This window comes from Cygnus atratus, chromosome Z (genome assembly GCF_013377495.2).
Source record: "Cygnus atratus isolate AKBS03 ecotype Queensland, Australia chromosome Z, CAtr_DNAZoo_HiC_assembly, whole genome shotgun sequence".
NCBI lineage: Eukaryota > Metazoa > Chordata > Aves > Anseriformes > Anatidae > Cygnus > Cygnus atratus.
In genome coordinates, this window is record NC_066396.1 from 10,528,990 (window position 1) to 10,546,899 (window position 17,910).

At 68.7% G+C, this 17,910-nt stretch overlaps 3 protein-coding genes across 4 annotated transcripts; 2 read left to right on the forward strand and 1 right to left on the reverse strand.

Moving 5' to 3' along the window:
- Positions 1–623: 623 nt before the first annotated feature.
- On the forward strand, positions 624–10,007 carry TESK1 (testis associated actin remodelling kinase 1). 2 transcript variants are annotated; one of them, XM_035563873.2, is made up of 10 exons: positions 624–943; positions 5,549–5,670; positions 5,798–5,846; positions 6,040–6,186; positions 6,309–6,391; positions 6,712–6,802; positions 7,004–7,087; positions 7,486–7,575; positions 7,719–7,869; positions 8,062–10,007. In XM_035563873.2, the coding sequence occupies exons 1-10, from the start codon at positions 698–700 to the stop codon at positions 9,114–9,116; spliced, it is 2,118 nt and encodes a 705-aa protein (XP_035419766.1). In that variant the 5' UTR covers positions 624–697; the 3' UTR covers positions 9,117–10,007. The 2 variants fall into 2 exon arrangements, with proteins under 2 accessions (XP_035419766.1, XP_035419765.1); XM_035563872.2 differs by having other exon boundaries at positions 7,719–9,452.
- A 246-nt stretch (positions 10,008–10,253) lies between these two features.
- On the reverse strand, positions 10,254–13,646 carry LOC118256697 (B-cell differentiation antigen CD72-like). Its single transcript, XM_035563868.1, has 8 exons — positions 13,562–13,646; positions 13,386–13,481; positions 13,094–13,183; positions 12,408–12,722; positions 12,109–12,257; positions 11,794–11,945; positions 11,089–11,249; positions 10,254–10,974 (listed from the first exon to the last, which is right to left on the reverse strand). Exons 1-7 carry the CDS (start codon positions 13,644–13,646, stop codon positions 11,111–11,113), a joined length of 1,026 nt encoding a protein of 341 aa, XP_035419761.1. The 3' UTR covers positions 10,254–10,974; positions 11,089–11,110.
- Positions 13,647–14,853: 1,207 nt separating this feature from the next.
- On the forward strand, positions 14,854–17,584 carry LOC118256698 (B-cell differentiation antigen CD72-like). Its single transcript, XM_035563870.2, has 7 exons — positions 14,854–14,938; positions 15,011–15,106; positions 15,217–15,306; positions 16,201–16,515; positions 16,593–16,741; positions 16,872–16,969; positions 17,296–17,584. The coding sequence occupies exons 1-7, from the start codon at positions 14,854–14,856 to the stop codon at positions 17,441–17,443; spliced, it is 981 nt and encodes a 326-aa protein (XP_035419763.1). The 3' UTR covers positions 17,444–17,584.
- The last annotated feature ends 326 nt before the right edge of the window (positions 17,585–17,910 follow it).

Consider the following 17,910-nt stretch of genomic DNA (forward strand, 5'->3'; position numbering starts at 1 on the left):
CGGCCAAAAATGCCATGCTGGGGGACACCCCGTGGGGCTGCGCTCCCAGCAGGGACGGCGGCAGCAGAGCAGAGCCCAGGAGGGGCTGGGGCAGGCAGCCGGGTGCAGGGCGCGTGGAACAGAGCACGGGCAGCCCGGCTGCGTGAAGGACCGTGCAAATCACCCACGGAGCAGGGAAAAAGGAGCAGCAAGGAGGAGGAAAACGGGGAGACATCGGGGAGCCCAGGAAAGGGAGACAAGCAGCGGCGTGCGGGGGGGGCGCGGGGCGTTTCGGCTGCGCTCCCCGCCGCCGGGCAGGGCTGTGCGCGCAGGGAGAGCCGAGACCCCGGCACCCAGCGCCCCCCCCCGAGCCCATCGGGCTGCCAGAAGGCAGCGGGGCCCGTGGCGGCGGCCGGCAAGGAGTTAAGGGGCTGAACCCGCCCCGTCTCCGCCCCGCCGGTGCCTGCGCTCGGGGCGGCGGAGGCGCGGCGCCGGGCCGCGGCGGGGGTCGGGGCTCCGCCGCCGGGCCATGAGCACCGCGCACCCCGCCGGCACCTCGCCCCCGCCGCTTTCAGCGCCGGGCCGAGCCGTGCCGGGCCGAAGCGGGCCGGGCCGAGCCGGGCCGGGCGGCGGCGGAGGAGGAGGAGGAGGAGGAGGAGGAAGAGGCGGTGGAGGAGGCGGCGGAGCCCCCCCAGCGCCGTGCCCCGGGGGGACGTGAATGGCGCTGGGGGTGCTCGGCGGGGCCGAAATGGAGTGGGAGAAGCTGCCGCGGAGGCCCGGGCTGGCACCGAGGGGGGAACGAGCCGAGGAAGGCGAGGGGGAAGCGGCGGGGCCGTGGCCGGGCTGCGGGAGGCTGCGGCCCTCCTCGTACCGGGCGCTGCGCAGCGCCGTCTCCACCCTGGCGCGCATCGACGATTTCTACTGCGAGAAGATCGGGGCCGGATTCTTCTCCGAGGTCTTTAAGGTGGGCGCTGCGGCCCCCACGCCCCCCCCCCCCACCCCCCCCGGGGGTCTGCAGGGAGGGCTCCGGGGGTCCTCGGTACCACCGCGGTGGGGGTCTGGGGGGGGGTCCGTGGGGATGCTCGGGGAGCCCCGCGGCCGCCGGTGCTGTTGTTGCTCCGTCGGAGGGAGCAGGGGAGCGGCGGATCTGATCCCCAACGGAGTTACCGCGGGGGGGGGGGGGGGGGGCATAGAGCCCCCGGGAGGGTGACAGCCCCCGGAGCCCGCTGTGGGGTCCGGGCGTGCCGGTGGCAGGAGGTGCAGCCGCTCCGGGGTGACTCTGGTGGAGTTTACGGGGAGCCCCACAGAGGGTGAGCGGGGTGGGGAGAGCGGGGTGTTGCTGCAGAGCCCCCACCGGTGTCACCCCGCGGCTCCCTCCGTGCCCTCCGATGCTCGGGGTGGGTGGGCGAGGGCTGCCGGAGCGGGGATGCTCTGCGTGTGGCCGTGCCCGGGTTGGGGTCCCGGCGGTGTCACCCGCCCTCTGTCACCACCCTGCCGAGGGGCGGTGTGTGCACGTGTTGTTTTTGTCCTCGGCGTCGCTGCAGAACGCAGGGCGAGTGCCGCCCTCACGCTTCCAGCGGCTTCGAGAGCTGATCTGCCCGGCCGGGACCCCGCTGCCATCACTGAGATCCCGCCTGGGGAGAAGAAACAGCCCCCAGGGAGGGGGGATGCAGGGTTGGGGCACAGGGGGGACCTCTCCTTCCACGAGGCCGTGGCCTCCCTGCTGGCCGGGCTCCTGCTATCGATCCCTGGCTGGGAGCGCGTGGCGGCACCTGGGAGCCGGGGGGAGGCATTTAATAATGCCAGGCGTGGATACGGCTCTTTAATAATGGATGCTGCCCTGTCTCTGCCAGGCCACGGCGTCTCCTTGCTTGCCGTCCCCGCTCCCCTTGTCCCCCCCGGGAGCTGCGGTGTGCTCCTTGTGCTCCAGCACCGCTTGCCCTGCTGGTGCCGTGCCCACCGAGGGGCTGGGGGCCGGAGCAGGCAGGGGCAAGAGGAGGCCAGATGGAGCTTTGTGCTGCGCGGTGGGTTGGGGCCAAGATCTCAGCAGGATGGTGGGGCAGGCCCGGCCTCTGAGCTTGGGGTTTGGGGCTGGCGAGGCTCGCGAGGAGGATGCAGCTTGGCAGGGCAGCGCGGGGCCCCTTTTCCTCCCGCCTCCCTTGTTCCCGCAGTGCTTTCCATGGCCGTGGGTGCTCGAGGCTCCCTCCTCTGAGCGGCCACGGCGTCCTGCCTCATTCCAGCCATGGTGGGTGGGTGGGTGAGTGAGGGGGGACGAGGAGGGGACCTGAGCCTCGGTCCCGGTGCCCTGGCACACTGCTGGCAGCGGGTGCAGGCATGGCTCTCTGACGGCGTTCCCGGGACCACCCCCGGTGCAGCCAGGGCCCGAGCACATCTCTCGGAGAGGCCGCACAGAGCAGGCGGGAGCACTGGTGATGGAAAGCTGCCCTTGTCCCCAGGGGCTGCTCCCTGACAGGCCGAAGCTGGGCCTGTTTTCTCTCCCCGTGTGCCGGTTCCCTTCGCCTTCCCCGTGTGATTTCGGAGGCACCAGGCCCGCCCGTTCTCTCGGGTGCGCGGACGTTGCAGCGAGCCGCCTCTCCATCTCCCCGATAGACGGAGCAGATTGAGCCTGGCGTGTTTGTGCCAGACATTTTCTCCAGCCCTTAAACCACTGTTGCATCTCGTCCCCGGATCCCGTGCTCGCTTCTCCACGTGCCGTCCACAGCAGGTGTGGGGGCTGCGGGCAGCATCCTGGCTTCACCCCCCCAGGGCTGTGCCTGGACATCGCCAGACGCAGGCTGCGGGACGCAGCCCTGTGCCGTGCCTCGACCTTGCACGAGGGCTGCCGGCACGGCGCCCGCCTGCCCGTCTCCGCCGGCGTTCCCCGCCAACCTTTGAGATTTGCTGTTTACTCCCGAACCACCGGCGCAGCTAATGACGCGCTCGCTCTTATCTGGTGCCCTTCGTCGGCGGACCTTGCCTTGTTTCACAAAGCAGGGTGGAGCGGCATGGCACAGGCGGCAGCGATGGGGAAACCGGGGCAGGCGGGGAGGAAGCAAATTCACAAAGGCCAGCCCAGGAGCAGCCGTTTGTTTTTCCTTGAACGATCCTCCTTTCCCGTGTGATGAGCAGCTTTTCCAGTCCCGCCCGGTGAAAGACCTGTTGCGCTACTGAGATCCCTGCGAACTCAGGCACAGCCGCCCTGGGGTTGCCCACAGCACTGTGTGTGTGTGTGCGCTCCTTCTGCCCTCGGCACCATCCCACACAGCTCCCTGGGGAGCAGGGGTGCAGGATAGTGCCCCTGTGGGACTGTGCTGGGCTGGGACGCGGGGAGGAGCGCTGAGCTGGGGGCGGTGGGTACCGAGCCCCCCCAGGGGCTTCGCCCTGCGTCTAGACAGCAGCTCCAGGTGCGGGGAGGGCCCAGGCCGTCTGCTCGCTCTGATTAGCATGCTCTTTAAATAAGACTCTAATTTCCGCTGTTAAAAGAGCCCGGATCCCTTGTGCCCAGGCTGGGGCCGCAGCCAGCCCCGTCCCTTCCCCCAGCCACGGCAGCAGATGGGATGGGGATGGGGATGCGGGTCGGGTGGGGTGCCCCCCGTCGGGCGCACGATGTGGGGGCTCTGCAAGGTGCTGGGGGGCATCGACGGGGGGCGAGGGTTGGCTCCCGAGTGGGGGACAGAGGGCTGCTGCCTCCCCCAGTGCCCGGCTGAGCTCAGCTCCGGGGAATGTGCTGGGATTCCTGGGCGCAAGGCCAGGGCGTGGAGAGGCGAGGGGGACCCGTGCTGCCGGGGGGGGCTCTGCTGCCCACTCCCTTTGATGCTGGCATTCGGGAGGGTCGGGAAGGGGATGGAAAACCCCGCAGCGTGGGCCTGCGTCGCCTGGGGTCGTGGCTTGCTGCATCTAGGGGCTGCCACTGCTTCCGGAGGGCGTCCGAGGTGCTGGGATGGTGCCAGCCCCTGGTGGCGACGAGCGAAGGGGCCAGTGCATGTGGGAAGCCACCTGCCGCACCAGGGGACCGTCGCCCCTTCCCCTCCGTGACCTCCTCCAGCTGTGCAGTAGGCAGGACAGACATCAGGACAGCTCGTGAGTGTGCTCAGGGTGCTGGGTGGCCCCATGGCCTCACGGATGGGGCTGTGCCGGGACCCTCCTGCCCCTGGGTGCAGAGCACCAGGGCTGGTGGACTCCCTGGAGTCCCTGGGAGAGGTCCCATGGCAGAGGGGGGTCCCCAGAGCTTCCCTCCCACAGGATCCTCCAGGATTACATTAGATACCACCCGGGCCTGACCTCGGTTGTTGCAGTGGCAGGAGGTTTATTAGCAAGGAGCTGGGGGCCGCGGGCACAACCCGGCCACGTGGAGCGAGCCAGCACCCCCCAGGGGATGCTCCCCGCTGCTGCTGGCCGGCACCCGGCCCTTCCCACGGCGCACGGCCACCGAGGAGCACCGCAGAGCGTGCCACCAGGCGTCCCCATCGCAGCCGTGTGGCACCCCCGTGCCTTGGAGCCCCGTGGGGCCGAGCAGGGTGCCGGCACTGGTGCCAAGCCGTAGCAACCCAGCCGGTCCCCCCAGCCCCGTGCCATGTGGGAGGGCAGCGCTGCCGCCGGGATGTGCCGGGCACCGGTGCCCAGCACCGGGATCTTGTGGGGCTCCCGTCCCCGTCTGTGCAGCACGTGCTTGGGGAGCCCCTGTTGTTTTGCAGTCGCTGCCTGTGTTTTGCCATGGCCGGGGTGGGGGGGGGATGGGGGGCGCGTGGGGAAGGCCAGGGGCTGGCACCGGCACAGCGGCTGCAACCAGCATCGACTAAAAAGGAGAAGAGCGGCGAGCTGACGGCAGCGCCGAGGAATGCCTGCGCCGCCGTGCGCGGCTCCCCGCGTGCCGGGGGGGGGGGGGGGGGGCAGCTGGGACCAGCAGGGTGCTCCCCCCTCCCGGCAGGTGCTACCGGGGTCCTGTCCCGACTCCTGTCCCGCCCCCCCCCGCCCCGGTGCCACCCTCTGCCCAGGGCTGGGGACCCCGTGCCCGTTTCCTCGCCCCACCACGCAGGGTGGGGGGCCTGGGGGTGTCCGTGCTTGGCCGCCTTCCCGGCTGCTGTTCCTGGCGGGGGGCCAGCCCCCGGCTCGTGTGACAGCATCAGGCTGGGGACGGCTAAATATACGGCCTCGGCCAAGCGCCGTGCCCCACGGGGCTGATTTGGGCAGGATGCGTCCCCTCTGCCCTCACCCCCCCCCCCCCCCCCCCAGCCACCAGCGGGTTGGGGTCTGGCTGGGCTTGTGGTGCTGAGCCGAAAAAGCCAGCCTGTGCTGCCCCCCCCCAGACTGTGCCCCAATCCTGCACCCCTGGGGCTGGGCTCATGGCTTGCAGGAGCTGCCATCGTATCTCCGGGGGTCTGGGCATGTGTTGGGGGGGAGCACAACAAGTGGGGTGTCCCAGGGAGGGTGGGGTTGTGTATCACGGGCCTTGGGGTGCTGCTGGGCTGGGACAGCACCCCCATAACGCCATCGATCCCTGGGGTACTCCGTGTACGGGGTGCTGAGCCCCAGCCTTTGGTGCTGAGCCCCCTCTCGTGCCCCCCTGCAGGTGCGGCACCGCCAGTCCGGGCAGATCATGGTGCTGAAGATGAACAAGCTGACCAGCAACCGGGGCAACATGCTGCGGGAGGTGCAGCTGATGAACCGCCTCTCGCACCCCAACATCCTCAGGTGGGTCCCGCTCCCCGGAGCCTGGGGGGGGTTTTGGGGCTGCCGCTGGGGCCGGGCGAGCTCCTGGGGCGGGCGTCCCGTCCGTCTGTCCCCCCGGTGCCACCCTCAGCCCTTCTTTGTCCTGCAGGTTCATGGGGGTGTGCGTGCACCAGGGGCAGCTGCACGCGCTGACAGAGGTGAGAGCGGGACGGTGGCCGCGAGTCTGGGGGGATTCCGTGGGGAGGGGGGTGAAAACGTCCACGGGGACGCTTCCTTGGCACATGGCACGTGTCTTGGGGAGGTGGCTGTGCCATGGGGTGGGAAGAGAGGTGGGACCCAGGTGTACGGGACGGAGAGGGGGGTGCAGCGAGGCGGCGTCTGTCCCATCAGTACATCAACGGCGGCAACCTGGAGCAGCTGCTGGACAGCCCCGTGCCCCTCTCCTGGTCCACGCGCATCCAGCTGGCCCTCGACATCGCCCGCGGGCTGCGCTACCTGCACTCCAAGGGCATCTTCCACCGCGACCTCACCTCCAAGGTACGGGCCGTCCCGCTGCCCTTGCCTCCCCGTTCCCAGCGAGGTGGTGCCTGGGGCACCCCGGCCACGGGGGCTGGCGAGGTGAGGGCTGGTGGTCTGACGGGGTCCCCCTGTCCCCCCAGAACTGCCTGGTGCGCTGCGAGGCCAGCGGCTACACGGCTGTGGTGGGCGACTTCGGCTTGGCGGAGAAGATCCCCACCTACAGGTGCGTGGACGGTGTCCATCTGTCTGTCCCCATCTTCGGAGCAAGGGGATCCGGCTCGCTGGGAGCAGGAGATGGGGAGGGATGGATTTTGGGGTCCAGCTGGAAAGGCAGGGATGGGGGCGGTGGGGTGACCCCCCCGGTGCTGGGGACCCATGGGGCAGGATCTGGGGATGGAGGAGGGTGTGGTGGTGAAGTGTGGGTGGCCTGGCGGCGGGATGAGTCAGGGGGTGCATGGAGGAGGGCTGGTGCAGGAAGGGAGAGGGAGGTTTGGGGGGACGGGCAGGGGGACAGGGCCCCTGACATCCTGCTGTGTCCCCCAGCGAGGGCAGCGAGAAGGAGCCGCTGGCCGTGGTGGGCTCCCCGTACTGGATGGCGCCCGAGGTGCTGCGAGGGGAGATCTACAACGAGAAGGTGATGCTGCGCGGGGCCGGCTTCGGGGTTTGCAGCCCTGGGTTCAGCTGGGCACGCGGAGGGGCACGGAGGGACGGGAGCGGGCGTCCCTGGGGTGCCGAGGTGGCGGGGACCTGGTGCCGCTCTGCAGGAAGGGCTCACGGAAACAGGGACACATCGCCTCGGGCTGCGGGACCCCCCGTGACTCCCCTCTCTCTACAGGCTGATGTGTTCGCCTACGGCATCATCCTGTGCGAGACCATCGCTCGCGTCCCCGCGGACCCCGACTACCTGCCCCGCACCGAGGTGACTCGCTGGGATGGGGAGCGAGGGTGACGCGTGGTGGGACCGGGGCTGGGGACACGTCACCAAACGAGGGGGACCAACATGCGCAGAGCGGAGCCCCCTGCCCGTGGCAGAGGCTATGGGGAGCCACCACACATCTCGGGGTGGGGGTACCGCATCCCCAGTATCTCCTGGCAGCAAGAGGGATGCTCTCTGCCCGTAGCCTGTCCTCGGAGCACAGGGTCAGCCCAGGCAGGAGGGTGGGTTCCTTTGGACAGGGAGCAGGAGGGATTTGTGTCCCAGCACCCTGCAGCCTTCCCCTGGCTTGGGTGACCCCAGGGTCCCCCCCTTCTTTTACGCAGCCACGGCGCGTTGCCCCGTAGCACCTGGCCTCACTCTTCCCCATCTCCCCCATGCAGGATTTTGGCCTGGACGTCACCGCTTTCCGCACCATGGTGGGAATCGACTGCCCGGCCGCCTTCCTCCAGCTGGCTTTCCACTGCTGCAGTGTGAGTCCCTGCCGCGGGGATGCCCAAATCCCGGCGTCCCATCGGGGATCCCCTTCCCTGCCCTCTGGAGCACTTCCAGGCGGTGCACCCCACAGGTATGGGGAGGGGACACAGACCTCACCAGGGACCCATCCTGCTCGCAGATGGAGCCGACCTCCCGCCCCTCGTTCCTGGAAATCACACAGTGCCTGGAAGGCGTCCTGCAGCACCAGCTGGGCGTGGAGGGCGCTGGGGCCACCCTCTTCAGCATCAGGGACAGCCTGCCCGCGCCCAGCACGGCGCCCGCGCTCAACGGTACGTGGGTGTCCCGGGGGTGGGGGGTGCCCCTTTACCACCCCACCAGCTACTGGGGAGCGGGCTGGGGTAAGAGGAGGTCTGCAGGATGCAGCCCCGCTCCTCACCACCTGGGCTGCTCCCCGTTTTGCCCTATGGTGCCAGGGGGCACCCAGGGCGCCGGTGACCCCCCTGTCCTGCGCCCCTGCCCAGGGGTGGCCGGGAGGGCATCCAGCCGTGCCGAGCAGTCGCCCCTGCGCGAGCTGGGGACGCAGCACCTGCAGCCGGACCAGCGCCTGTCCCGCAGCCAGTCCGACGTGTTCCCCCCCAAATCGCCCACCCCGCCGCGGCCGCCCGAGCCCTGCGTCGGGGCCAGGACCAAGGAGACGCCGCCACGCGTCAACCCCTTCTCCCAGCGCGAGGACCTGAAGGGGGGCAAGATCAAGCTCTTCGACACGCCCAGCAAGTCGGTCATCTCGCTCACCTTCGACCTGCCCCCGCCTGCCCCGCTGCAGCTCGGCACCCCTGTGACGCCCGAGCCGGCCGTGGAGGTGCAGTGTGACTTCTCGGCGCCCGCCGCGGCCCCACGCAAGTGCCACTCGCTGCCCGCCTCCCCCGAGCTGCCCCGCCGTGGGGGTCTGGAGCTGGGCGTGGGATCCCCAGCACGGCCCCCCAGCCCGAAGCGGGGCCGGGAGGATGCTGGGGAGCCGGGAAATGGGGTCCGTGCCTCCCCCCCCAGCCCCGCAGCGGAGGAGCGGATGGACTGCGGCCCCGACAGCCCCGAGCCGCCGCGGGTCCCCGCTCCGGCACCCGCCACCAGCAACTTCATCCGCACGGCGGCCTCGGGCGCCCGGCCCTGGCACCCGGAGCCGAGGGCGCCCAACGGGCTGCTCTTCAACAACAACCACGTGGTGGTCAGCAAGCCGCTGGCCTGGGGCAGCGGGCTGGAGCGAGGCTTCTCCGAGCTCAGCCTCCCCTGCGCCGCCGCGGCGCTGGAGCGGACGGAGCGCGCGGCCATGCTGCCCGGGCACGGCCCCGGCGCCGTGCTGGAGCAGGACGAGGTGCTGCCCTGCCCCGGCTGCTGCTTGGGGCCTTTCAGCTTCAGCTTCGCCTCCGTTTGCCACCGGCCCGCGCCCAGCCCTCCCCGCTACCAGAACCTCAACTGCGAGGCCAAGAGCCTCCTCTGCCACGACCGCGGCCGCCTCCAGAAAGCCCCGGGGCCGATGCTGGCGGAGCCCAGCCTGAAGCTGCCGGAGGCGCAGTCCTAGTGCTGGGGACCGTGGCTGCGGCCAGGGGCCCCTGGGACCCCTTCCCCCCCAGCACTTGGGGTGGCTCTGGGAGCCTGGGGTGTTGTGTCCCCCTCCCCGAGTCGGTCCTCGCGCTCGCCCGGTGCCTGGTGGCCGCGACGGCGCTGCCGAGGTGCCCGTCCCACTGGGATCGGCCTCGGGGAGCTGTGGGGAGCCCCGAGGTGGGCTGGGTCCTTGCTGGGGTCCTGGTGGGGCTGGGCCGAAGTGCAATAACACCGCTGCTCCTGGCAGCAGGGCTGGTTCCCCGCAGGGCTCAGGCCGTGGCTGCGGGAACCCCCTGTCCCCACGGGCTCGCCCCTCGGTGGGCTCTCTTAGCCCCCCGGGATGGGGGGTGAGCAGATTTTGGGGGGGGGTGGGAGGGGGCAGAGCGGTCGCGTGTGTATGTGTGTGTAGGAGGGACTCTGGGGATTTTTGGGGGTGTTCCGGCTGCTTCCCCACAAGGGTGGGGAGCATTTCTGGTCCCCCACACAGCAGAGGCACCGTGGTGTGCAGAGGGGCGATGCCAGAGGGGTGCAGTGTGCGGGTGCGGGGTGCCAGCGCTTGGCGCTGAGCCCCCTGGCACACGGGGCCCCCTCCTGCCCCGCCACCACACCAGTGTCGGGGGGGACACATCCGTCTCACGTCCCCCCAGCGGAGGGCAGCCTGCGCCCCCCAGCGCCTCCCGGGTGGCCGGGAGGACACGGGGGGGGACGCCCGGCAAGGGTGGGAGCCGGCTTTCCTCCCTCCCGCACAACGCACTGGTGAATGCAGAACTCCTGTGTTTTTTTTTTTTATTATTATTAATAATAATAATTGCTAGTAATATATACCCAGCTTATTTAAAGTGTTCAATAAAAACTGAATGTCCCAGCGAGCCGGGCTGCCGCTTGTGTCTCTGGGGTGCGCTGAGCGGGGTGGGGAGCCCGGACCTCGAGGGTGACAGGGACGTGGTCTGGCCGTGTCCCTTGGGGGCTGGCAGGACGAGTCAGCCCTGGCTGAGTGTCCCCAGAGTGGCTGCCTCAATTGGGGCAGCTTTGGTGAAATTCCAGTTTCTGGTTTGGGATCGTTGGGTTGGTGCCCTGGAGTCTGTTTCGGGGTGGTAAAGGCAGAGGCAATCAGCAGACAAGCTCTTTATTTGCTACAAAGTGGGCTCAGCCAGTGGACAAGACAGAGGAGTGACACGTGCACCTCCAAAACGCCCGCCTGTAACAGCCCTGTGCTCTTCAAACAGAGTGATTTACATACCAATTAATTGGCTATAAATGGCACGCACGGCCCGATAATAAACTCAGAGCATCTTTGCCTGGTTGAACATGACTTCCTCTGCTCTTGCCAGGCTGAACGTAAATCAGGGCCATGTTGCACGTGTAGCAGCTATTTAAATCCCCGGTGACTTGTCTCGTGTCCATCCACTGCGAGCGCTGGCGCTGCTTTTGCTATCAAAACGGTGCGATCCTAAAGGTCACTGCTCTACTCCCTAATTAGCAGGAAAAATCCTAAATGCCAGTGCTGGTGATGGCTCCATCCTTGGGCTCCGTGGCTTTCCATGGGCTGCCTGAAAGCTGCGGCCATCCTAAAAGTGGGGTGGGCACCGTGGCGGAGGCAGGTGCCGCCGTGCTATCCCCTGCTCCAGCCTCAGGGCTGGGGCTACTGCACGGTGGCGGCGCTGGCCACGGGGGCTCGCTCGTGGGGGCATGGGGCTGGCGTTTGGGGACGTGCTGCCCCGCTCGAGCACCTCGTTTGGGGTCGGGCAGGGCTCTGCAGCACAGGAGGGGGCTGATGCGCATGGGGCAGGCTCCGTCGTGGGGTGCAGCAGGGCTGAAGCAGAGGGGTGCGGGTTCTGCGAGGGAAGGCAGAGGGGGATGTGCTCAGCGGCTGGCTCCCAGGGATGGGGTTTCCCCCCGTTTTTCCCCCTTCGCCTGCCCTCCTCACAAACCCCGGGGGCTGAGCTCACCGTGGCCAGCAGCCACCACCCATCACCCGAAAGGGGAGCTCGGCCCCGCCGCCTTCTCGCAGATCCAGAGATGCAGGTCATCCGGAGCCTTGCACGGCGCCGGCTTGATGTTCCCGCGGCTGATTACGGCACAGGACCCGTTCAGCTTCGACTGCCACGGCCTGGATGGACAAGCACCACGTCGGGGCTACCGTGGCCCCATCTGGCCGCCGCTGAGCCTGCCGATGGCCAGCAACAGCAGCATTTTGGGGCGGCGGGGAAAGCCCGGCGCTCCCCGAGGATGCAATGGGCAGGGGCCGGGCACCTGGCCAGACGGAGCCGTTCCTCCCCACCGGTTTCAGACACCGCAGGAGGAAGCGGTGGTGAGACGCACGTGGCGGGGAGGAGCCCCGGGCCCCCGCGGGCGGGAAGCTCTGATTTCCCCTCGAGGATGACCGAGGAGGCATGTGGGAGATAGGGGTGGTGCTCAAACGCTTCGTCTCGATCCCAAATAAAGCCTGCGGTTCCTTTTGTCCCCTCTCGCTGTCTCCGGCTTGCATGAGACCCCCCCCCCCCCCCCCCCCAGGGCTTGGCTTTCCCTCTGCATGGGGTCCCAGCACCTCAGCACACGGCTGGGTACCGGTGTGAATGAACCTGTTTCCCAAGGCCTCGCCGCAGGAGTAGGGGTCCGGGCAGGGGGTGTTAGCCCGGCCGTGCTGTGGGTACCTGTCGTAAAGCGAGCCGTCCACCCAGAACCAGGCGTCCGTGATCCCGTCGCTGTCCGGCTCCCCTTCCTCCAGCCAGCCGTAGTCATACCAGGGGAAGCTGGTCTTCTGCAGCCCGATCCAGTACACGGTGTCCGCGTTCTTCAGGAAGCTCTGGGGAAGGAGCAAAAGGGTCTTTTTTGTGCCTTTTCCGTGGTGTTTGGAGGCCGCGAGTTCTTCATCTCCCCACCAAAGCTGACCGGCCCTGGTGCCCCGCTCCGACCCCGTGCCGTCCGATGCCCCTGGAGTGCCCCAGCCCTTGGCTACCGCTCCATACCGGCACTGTCCAGCGACTCCAGGACTTGGTGATCAGGAGCTGAGAGTATTTATTCTCACACTCCGTTCTGCTGTCATCCCACGTCTTCTTCTCCGACGAGACGAAGAGGCACTTGCCGCGGTAGAGCAGCCAGCCCGAGGGGCAGCAGTCTGGGGACGGGGGCACCGCTCAGGCGCCTGCCAGGCTGCAGATGCTTGGGGGGGGGGGGGGGGGGGGGTGCACCACATCCCCCAAAACCCAGCATCCGTGCCTCGATGCTGAGGCCACCCAGAGGTGCTGGGGCTGTTCCATGACCATACCTATAGCCGTGCAGGAGCGCAGCAGGGTCACGGTGCTCTCGCTGGTGTTGAGCCTCCCCTGCACGTCCTGCAGCTCCCTCTCAGCGCCGGCCAGGGCCCCCGAGACGCGCGCCAGCTCGGCCTCCTGCCTGCCCAGCTCCAGCAGGCTGCTGTTGCCCTCTCGCCACGCTCGCTGCAGCTCCGCGCGCGCCTGCGCCAGCTCCCGGCGCGCCTGCTCCAGGCTCTGCTCCCACGCCCGCGCCTCCTGCGAGAAGCGGCCGCGCTCGGCCGCCTGCTCCCGGGACGCGTCCCGCAGCTCACGGGTCGCCTGCCAGTCTGGGGATGATTCAGGGAGAGGTGGGACGCAAGGTTGGGACAGCACGGGTGTGGGGTGTCAGGGCAGTGGAGGTGTCCCCGCTGGGTGGGAAGGGATGGGGGAGGCAGGGAAGCCTGGAGCTGGCAGGGGAGGGCAGGGCAGGGTGGGATGGGGAGGGAGCAGGGAGAGCAGGGCAGGGGCAGGAGAGGGAAAGGAGAACAAGAAAATTATTGAGGGAGATGCCCAGGTTGCGAGAGGGACATTGGCCAGCTTGGGGCAGACAGGGCAGGGGGACCCACAGACACATACACGGTCTGATATCTGCCCGGGGCACCCAACCCGTCCCATCTCCCCTGTCCCCATGCCTCAGTACGACCCCATCCCCACTCACAACAGGCCCCCAGGACCACGGCAGCCACCAGCAGCAGCAGGCAGGTGACCAGCAGCCCCGCAGAGATGCAGCGCCGCCGGGAGCAGGGCCCTGCAAGACACGAGGAGCCGCGAGCATCACCCACCGCCACCACCCGCCTCCCCGGGCCAGCCCCGCGCTGGCAGCAGGGTGGCACAGGCGGCACGGCGTGGGCGCCTCACCTCTCCGAGGGGAGATGGGGAGCACCCTGAAGCACCACCCACTGCCCACAGCAGGGCCTCCCTGGGTGCCCCGTCCCCGTTTGGGCTCTCACCTGGGCTTTCCAGGGCCCCTTCCCCAGCCGGCCCCGCGGGCGCCGGCCCCGATGCCATGTTCTCGTAGGGGCTCTCGGCCTCGTCCATGCCAAGGGCTGCAGGAGGAAGGCAGGGAGCATGGAGATGATGGAGCTGGGCGCAGCACAGGGCAATGCGGGGGTCCCGCAGCTCTCACCTGCCTCCAGCGCCTGGCTGGCCGTGCCGCGGCCCCCTGGCCCCTTGGCGAAGCGCAGGTCGGCGTAGAGCACGCTCTGTGCCATGCGGGAAGGTGCTGGGCAAGTCCCGATCCCTGCTGGCTCCCACCCAGCTCTGTGGGGTGGCCCCGCTGCCTGGCGGTCGCCCGTCTCGGGGTGCAAAGGAGAAGTGAGGCCGGCGCTCGCAGAAGCAGAAGTTGGCTGCGAGATGTGGCAGATGGGACCAGCGAGGCACGGCCGCGGGGACCGGCCCCCTCCCCGCGGCCCCAGCACCGCCAGCACATCCCCTCCCACACCCCGAGAGCCGTCACGGTCCCCTGGGTGCACGGCGGTGTGGGGCTGAGCCCTGCGGCTCGGCGGGCTGAGGGAGACCCAAATCCCCTGAGCAGGACTGGGTGAGGCAGCGCACCCCCAGGCAGGGGGTCTGAGCATCGCAGGGGTGGAAGTGTTCGCCCTGACGGCACCTGAAGGGGGCTCCGGGTGGCACCTTGAGCTCCTGCACCTCGTCACACCCCAGGGGCTCCTGGGGAGGGCTGGGACCCTGGTGTCCCTCCAGCCACCCCCAGGGCATTTGTGATGGGCATTTGTGATGGGCATTTGTGCCAGGACATTTGTCCCAGGTCCCCCCAGCCCATCCAGCACGGCCGCTTGCTCTCCTGTTCCCACCAGCCAATCTCTCCGTGTCCCAGCCCTGAAGGGTCACGGTACAAGGCCCCCGTTGCTGTCCCCATGTCCCCAGCCCATGGGGGCACTTGTTCCCAGTGCTCCTTGGCAAATCCCACTCGGCCAGCGTTGTGTCCCCCCTGGTCACCACGTGCCCCGCAGGATGTGCTCCATCTCCTTGCTGAAGGCTGGGGGGAAGCTGCTGCAGCTTTGGCTCTGCAGACTACTCCTTGGACCCCCTGAAGCTGGCTGTGACTCTCCCCATTCCCTGGAGGAGAGGCCTCTGACGTATGGAGAGATGGATGTCAGGACAGAGAAGGAGCAAGGGGAGGCTCTCCCCAAGCACCAGGAATTTGGGCCCACCTCTGCTCTGCCCGTGCCCCCAAAAACCGCTGCCCGAGAGCTGCCGTGCACCCAGGGGACCGTGACGGCTCTCGGGGCGTGGGAGGGGACGTGCTGGTGGTGCCGGGGCCATGGCAGGGGGCCGGTCCCTGAGGCCGTGTCTCGCTGGTCCCATCTGCCACAGCTCACAGCCAGCTTCTGCTTCTGCGAGCGCCGGCCTCACTTCTCCTTTGTGGCAGCAGAGGACCCGAGGTGCCGCGGGTGCCGCATGGCGCACAGCGTGCTCTACGCCGACCTGCGCTTCGCCAAGGGGCCGTGGGGCCGCGGCACGGCCAGCGGGGCCCTGGGGGAAGGTGGGAGCCGCGGGACCCCCGCATTGCCCCGTGCCGGACCCCTGCACACTGCCCCCTGCCTTCCTCCCGCAGCCCCCGGCATGGACGAGGCCGACAGCCCCTACGAGAACGTGGCACCGGGGCCGGTGCCTGCGGGGACGGCTGGGGAGGGGACCCGGCACAGCCCAGGTGAGCACCTGCATGGGGACGGGGATGGGGACGGGGGTCTCGGGGGGGCGCCGGGGTCCCCTCCGCGCCCCAGCACCGTGGGTGATGCCGTGGCCGCTCGTGTCTTGCAGGGCGCTGCTCCCGGCGGCGCTGCATCCCCGCGGGGCTGCTGGCAGCCAGCCTGCTGCTGCTGGTGGCCCTGGTGGCCCTGGGGACCTGCTGTGAGTGGGGACGGGCACGGCGGGGGCGGGGGGCTCCGGGCAGGGGCTGGGGGCCGGGGGGAGCCCGGGGCTGGGGTCCGGGGGTGGCGCTGCCCCTCACTGGATGCCCCGCGCTGTGCCTGGCTGGGACGCTTCCCAGTGCCTCCATCTGCTTCCCAGTGCCTTCCCAGTGCCTTCCCAGTGCCTTCCCAGTGCCTTCCCAGTGCCTTCCCAATACCTTCCCATTGCCTCTGCAGTGCCTCCATCTGCTTCCCATTGCCTTCCCAGCGCCTTCCCAACACCTTCTCAGTGCATTCCCAGTGCCTCCATCTGCTTTCCAGTGCCTTCCCAGTGCCTTCCCAGTGCTTTCCCATCTCCCTCCCATTACCTCCCATCCCTTCCCACTGATTCCGTTCCCTTCCATCACCGCTTCCCAGTGCCTCCCATTTGCTCCCCATTTCTTCCCATCTCTTCCCACTGTTCCCCATTGCCTCCCCATTGCCTCCCACTGATTCCCATTGCCTCCCAATTGAAGTCCCACTCCCTTCCATTGCCTCCCCTTCATTCATAGCACCTCCCATTGCCTCCCAATTGCATTCCCACTCACCCGCCCTTGCCTCCCTATTGCCTCCCATTGACTTTGAATTTACATCCCAACACCTCTCACTGCCTTCCCAATGCCTCCCATCGCCTCCCTATTTCCTCCCATTGGCTCTCCATCACCTCCCACTGCCTTCCAAGTGGTTTCCCACTTCCTCCCATTGTCTCCCATTGTCTTCCATCACCTCCCATCACCTCCCAGTGCCTTCCCATTGTCTCCCCACTGCCTCCCTTCCCCTCCACTGCCTTGGCGGTGCCCTGACACCCCACACCCGGCCATGCCCCGCGTCCCACCCCTCCCTGAATCATCCCCAGACTGGCAGGCGACCCGTGAGCTGCGGGACGCGTCCCGGGAGCAGGCGGCCGAGCGCGGCCGCTTCTCGCAGGAGGCGCGGGCGTGGGAGCAGAGCCTGGAGCAGGCGCGCCGGGAGCTGGCGCAGGCGCGCGCGGAGCTGCAGCGAGCGTGGCGAGAGGGCAACAGCAGCCTGCTGGAGCTGGGCAGGCAGGAGGCCGAGCTGGCGCGCGTCTCGGGGGCCCTGGCCGGTGCTGAGAGGGAGCTGCAGGACGCGCAGGGGCGGCTCGAGGCCGGCGAGCGTGCGGCCAGCAGCCTGCGCGCCTGCCTGGACGCAGGTAGGGCCGCGGGGCGGCGGGCACGGGGCGGCGCGGCCGGGGGCTGGCGAGCGCCTGAGCGGTGCCCCCGTCCCCAGACTGCTGCCCCCCGGGCTGGCTGCTCTACCACGGCAAGTGCCTCTTCGTCTCGTCGGAGAAGAAGAGCTGGCGGCAAAGCCTGAACGACTGCGAGGCGAGATCCTCCCAGCTGCTGGTGCACGGCGAGCGGCAGGCATGGGCGCTGCCGGTACGGGGGGGCTGCGCTGGGGAGGGGGTGTCCCCGCTGCCTGCCGCCCCCAGCCCCGTGCCCGTCCTGCTGCGGCACGGCCCCGGCTCTGCCGGGCGTGGGGCAGGCCCTGACGGCCTCTCTCCCGCAGCCTTTCCTGCACGCAGGCGGCACCAAGTACTGGGTGGAGGAGGAGATTTCCAGCGCTACCGGGTTGGTCGTGCGGCAGGACAGCGTGCTGTATGACACGTAAATACAGCCATCCCCTGCACGGGCACCAGGCCTGCAGGTTTCCCTGTTAACCATGCCCAGGAGGTGCCGCTTCCCCCCATGACAGCCTCCTTGGAAGGATGCCCCAGAGCACCTCAGGCACAGCACGTTTGTGGTTTGCCGTGCCTGTTCCCCAAGTGGGGATGCGCATCCCGGGGGCACACGAAGCACCAAGTGCCCAGAGCCTGGCAAAACCTCCTCTGCTTGGCTCCCGGAGGGGTTTTACCAATGCCAGCAACCACGGGAAGAGATGGTTTTGGTGGGGACACTGCCCCTGCCCCTCTGAACCGCGCCTTCCCTCCTAGGCACGCTTACACTGACAAGTGCTCGCTGTCAGCGGCCAAGGGCATCGAGAGGTTGGCGTGCAGGAGGCTCCACCAGTGGATCTGCGAGCAGCCCCCGAGGCTGAGCAGCATGTCCAAGGCCCTCGCATCTCTCCTGGACGAGGAGTGACCATGCTACCACCCCCTCTCCGTCACAGGATGCGGGGACAGGAGCCGGGGGTGCCCCCAGAAACACTCCCCCCACCGTGCACACACTGCCTCCGCCGCATGGCAAAGCGCTGGGAAGATGGGCTGTCTGTATTTTAAAGCAAGGCTTATGGAATATAGACCTTATTCCCCTCTCTCTCACGCATGCACGCACCCATACCACCCTGCTCCTGCCCCTCAGACCCACGCTTGTGTCCCCATGTGCCCTGGCCAGCCTCCCGTCACAGTCCCTGGGGAAGGTGCAGCGTCATCCTGAGAAACAGCTGGGAAGCCCCGAGACGTCGGGGGAAACGGGGGTGCAGAGGGGGGCCCTGAGGCCATGAGGGGAAAATGGGGGAGCCCTGAGGCCATGGGAGGAAACGGGGGTGCAGTGAGGATCCTGGGAGGGATGGGGGAGGATTGGGAACATGAGGGAAGAAAGAGGAGAGC